Genomic DNA, 5,000 nt, shown 5'->3' on the forward strand with positions numbered 1-5,000 from the left:
AACAGAATACATGAGGATTACAAAACAAATAACAAATGTGCAGAACATAAAGAATAGGAGAAAAACATGATGGAGAGAGAGAGAGAGAGAGAGAGAGAGAGAGAGAGAGAGAGAGAGAGAGAGAGAGAGAGAGAGAGAGAGAGAGAGAGGAATGATGAAGACAAAGAAGGTGAGGATGAAGATGAAAATTAAGATAAAAATAAAGACAAAAAACAACAACAACAAATATAACAAGAAGAAGAAGAAAGAGTAATCATAAACAAAGACGAAGAAAATGAAATGAAGAGACAGAAGATAAAGGGAAAAGTTCTGCACAAAATACGTATAACAGAAGCTCAGCCTTATTCCAGCAGGAGGCTTTTATCTACTCACACTGCTCGTGACATGACGCCACCTTCTCTAGGTCTTCCACATGGTAGTAGTCATAACCTGAAGTCCCTAACACTTCAAAAGGTAGATAGCCGATGATTGTAGGCGCTCTGCAACAATAAAGGGAGAAATGGAAAAAAATGTACTGTGAGCAACAGTAATAAAAAAAACTAATGTATATACACTTATAGAGAACTATATTAAAAAAAATGTACATACCCTTACAGATAACTATGCACAGACAAATATACACTTTCATGCAAGCACGGGCACACGCGCACGCGCACACACACACACACACAAATAAATATGATACATAATATATACACACACACACACATACACACACACACACACACACACACACACACACACACACACACACACACACACACACACACACACACACATACACACTCTATATGCAATAAAATACAAATTGATCTTTCAACCATAAAATCTAAAAGTAAACCAATTTCACCCCATCCACAGACCATGAACGATCTCTCTCAAAACCAAAGCCTAAATCTGTATAAAACAAGATCAACCTTCTCGCAAAGATCAATGAGGATAAAGTGAATATGCGCTCATTTCTGCAGACCAATTACTGGTTACAAACAGCCTCCACAGATAAAGTTTTCTTAATTGCCCCGATGCCTTTAAATATCCCATGAAGATAAATTAACTTTAATTATTTCAAATAGCAGGATAATCACCTTTATTTACATATAATAACTCCTTGTCATTAAGTAATTACTGAGGGGAAAATATCCTAAAGTTACTACAGAAATCAAAAACAAAGTTGCTCTCTCTCTCTCTCTCTCTCTCTCTCTCTCTCTCTCTCTCTCTCTCTCTCTCTCTCTCACACACACACACACACACACACACACACACACACACACACGCACAAATACACACACACAAACAAACAAATACACACACACACACACACACACACACACACACACACACGCGCGCACACGCACACACACACACAAACAAAACACACACACACACACACACACACACACACACACACACACACACACACACACACACACACACACACACACACACATATGTATGTTTGTTTGTGTATATGTATGTGTATGTGTATGTGTATGTATACGTATATATATATATATATATATATATATATATATATATATATATATATATATATATATGTATATGTATATGTATATGTATATGTATATGTATATATATGTATATGTATATGTATATGTATATGTATATGTATATGTATATGTTTGTGTATGTCTATGTCTATGTCTATGTGTATGTATACAATTAAACAAATGTCCAGCTCTAAATAATTCCTTCCTATGTTCATTTTATCAGTAAAAAAAATACATTGAACATTTTCCATACCGACGTGAAAACCTACAAACTGCTTTACAAAACCACCATAAAACACCTGAGAGAGAACATCATTAAGCATACAAATAACCTAAGAGAACAAGTGTAAAGAATATTAGTATCAACTAGCACACGCACAACTGCACTAATCAATTTAAAAAATTAATGCAAAAAACTTTCTCAACATCATCACAAACCACTCATCCTCACAATCACCATGCCATGCAACCTCACCTGCCACGCACTCAGCACCCACTACCCTCATAATCTCACCACCTTGACTCACCACTCTCACTCTCTCACCACCGTCACACACCCAGCACCCTCCCCCACCTGACTCACCACTCTCACACCCCCAAAACTCAACACTCACCCCTCTCACCACCCTCACACACACTCGCCACGCCTTGACTCACCTATGGTCGAGGAACAGGAATTTCCACTCTAAACTGTGTCTGGACGTGAACTCGGTCTTGCTGGGCTCAATAATCATCATTTCCCTCACCAGCTGCGGCCGCTCCATCCTCCCTATGGCGACGAACACTACCCTGGGAGTGGGAGATGAATGTGCTTTCAGTATTCTTTTATATGTAAATAAATGTGTATATATATAATTTTTTTTAACGATATATACTTTTCTCTGCTTTTGAAGGGGGCGATGGGGATTATGTGGTTTACATTTTATTAACCTTATTATAACAATTCTATGATTATGATAATCTTATTATCATACATTTCTTTTCTTTTCTTCTATGTTGTTTTTTGGAGTGTTGGGGGGGTTAAGCTTATTTTTCATCATATGTCTCTCTCCTCTTTGGAAGGGGAGGGCTGGTAATGACTGCTATTTCATACTTAAAACCCAATATCTTTTTTTTTCAGAGGGAGTATGGTTTTAAAGACTCTCCATCTCTGCCCCCCATCACGTCCTCCCACCTCCTCCCCTTCCCTCCTCCCACTTACTTGGTGGACGATTCCTGCGGCAGCTGCGAGTGAAGCAAAGAGCTCTGGAAGAGGCCGCCGGCGCCGCTGCGGCTGCAGTTGCTCAGCGAAAGTGAGTCCTCCGCTTCGCTGCAGCTGAAGTCCAGAACGCCGTCTGCGGGAGGCGGGTCGGTTGGCGGGGCATTTCGCATTTTGTAATCTACTACTGCTTTTATTGTTATTAGTACTATTACTATTATTTTTATTATTATTGTTACTATTACTATTATTGTTATTATTATTATTATTATTATTATTATTATTAGCGGTACCATCATTAGCCTTGTTCTTGTCGTCGTTGTCGTTGTTATTGATAGGATGGTGATGATGGTGATGATGATAATGATGGTGATGATGATGATGATAATGGTGGTTATGGTGATGGTGATGATAATGATGATGATGATAATAACGATGACGATAACATCATCTATTGAGAATATCAGAAAACAATAAAGCTTTTTAAAAAATGTAATATCTTTACGAATGCAAAGAATGAAATATATCAATTGAAATAACAAAAAAAAAGTTATTGATGGTTTGCCATTTGCCTGAATTTGAAAAAAATACGATTGCATTGCCTTAAAAAAAGAAGAAAAACTATATATATACGTACACACAGACACATAAATAGATAGATGGATAGCCTGGTAGAAAGTACAAACATACATACAATCAAACAAACATATATACAAACAACAAACAAACACGCACACACAAACATTAACAGAGGCTGATCTACTGACCTCCCTCAGTTCCGAATGTTATGGAAACTTTGCCCTTGATCTTTTGACCAATCCCCAATAGCGGACTCCCTCTCCCTCTCCCTCCCCCTCTCCCTCCCCCTCTCCCCCTCTCCCCCTCCCCCTCCCTCCCCCTCTCCCTCTCCCTCTCCCTCTCCCTCTCCCTCTCCCTCCCCCTCCCTTCCAATCACCGCCCCCGTGTCAGCACGCTTCAGCACCCATGATTACACCCAATTACCTATTCACCATTACTATATATACAGGCAAGGGGGGTGGGGAGGGAGGGAGGAGAAGAAAATTTGTTTACTTCATTTAGATTCAAATTAGACGTCTACATATCTTTCTTTTAATAGAATATGGCTTTGAATTAATGCCATACTGGATTTCAACCGAAATCCAGTATGAAAAAAGGAAAAAAAGTAAGGGAAAAAACGTGCGTGTGTGTGTGTGTGTGTGTGTGTGTGTGTGTGTGTGTGTGTGTGTGTGTGTGTGTGTGTGTGTGTGTGTGTGTGTGTGTGTGTGTGTGTGTGAAATGTGAGAGTGAGAGAAATGAGAGAATGGAAGAGAGATGAGATAGAAAAATGAAAGAGAAAAAAAAACAGAAAAAACTAAAAAGAAAAATGAGAGAGATAATGAGAGAGGGAGAGGGGGAGGGAGAGAGAGAGAGAGAGAGAGAGAGAGACAGAGAGAGAGAGAGAGAGAGAGAGAGAGAGAGAGAGAGAGAGGAGAGAGAGAGAGAGAGAGAGAGAGAGAGAGAGAGAGAGAGAGAGAGAGAGAGAGAGAGAGAGAGAGAGAGAGAGAGAGAGAGAGAGAGAGAGAGAGAGAGAGAGAGAGAGAGGGAGACAGGAGAAAGAGACAGGAGGAGAGAGGAGAGAAGAGGAGAGAGAGAGAGAGAGAAGAGAGAGAGACGAGAGAGAGAGAGAAGAGAGAGAGAGAGAGGAGACAGAGAGAGAGACGAGAAGAGAAGGACAGAGAACGAAAACAAACGAAAGACAACGAAAACAACGAACGAACGAACGAAAAAAAAGAAAGAGAACGAAGCGAGACAAGCAGACGAAGAGACGAGAGAAACGAGACACAAAGAAGACAGAAACAATCAATACACACGAAAAACACGAACACAACAACAACACACCCCGACAACACACACACACACACACACACACACACAGCGAAAACAAGCCCTCGACCCTCCCAAGCCTTACTTCGCTCGGACAGTTGTAGCGCTCGAAGTACCCCGTGAGATGCACCCTCTCGTAGTTAGTCGTTTCCGAGGCGTTGGTGGCGCCGCGCCGGATGTGCACCGCTATCGTGTATTTTTCTGTGGGCAGGCGGAGGAAGGGGTTGGTAATTGTAATCGGTGAAGTGAATGATAATATCAGTAATGAATGAAAATAAACAGGATGATGATGATGATGGTTACCACCGCCGTCATCATTATCATCAATCTTGTTATTTTTAACATAATAATAACAATAACAATATTAGTGATAATAATAATAATAATAATGACAACGATAAAAATATTAA

At 40.0% G+C, this 5,000-nt stretch overlaps 1 protein-coding gene across 1 annotated transcript in view; it reads right to left on the bottom strand.

Annotated features, from left to right (window-relative positions):
- Positions 1-5,000, bottom strand: part of LOC119598406 (circadian locomoter output cycles protein kaput-like) — a 31,761-nt gene that overhangs the window by 11,860 nt on the left and 14,901 nt on the right. The window contains exons 6-9 of the mRNA XM_037948050.1: positions 4,677-4,791; positions 2,710-2,844; positions 2,166-2,297; positions 373-479 (exon numbers count right to left, since the gene is read on the bottom strand). Coding sequence (XP_037803978.1) covers positions 373-479; positions 2,166-2,297; positions 2,710-2,844; positions 4,677-4,791 — 489 coding nt within the window. The remainder of the gene's footprint in view (positions 1-372; positions 480-2,165; positions 2,298-2,709; positions 2,845-4,676; positions 4,792-5,000) is intronic.

Source organism: Penaeus monodon, chromosome 41 (assembly GCF_015228065.2).
Source record: "Penaeus monodon isolate SGIC_2016 chromosome 41, NSTDA_Pmon_1, whole genome shotgun sequence".
NCBI lineage: Eukaryota > Metazoa > Arthropoda > Malacostraca > Decapoda > Penaeidae > Penaeus > Penaeus monodon.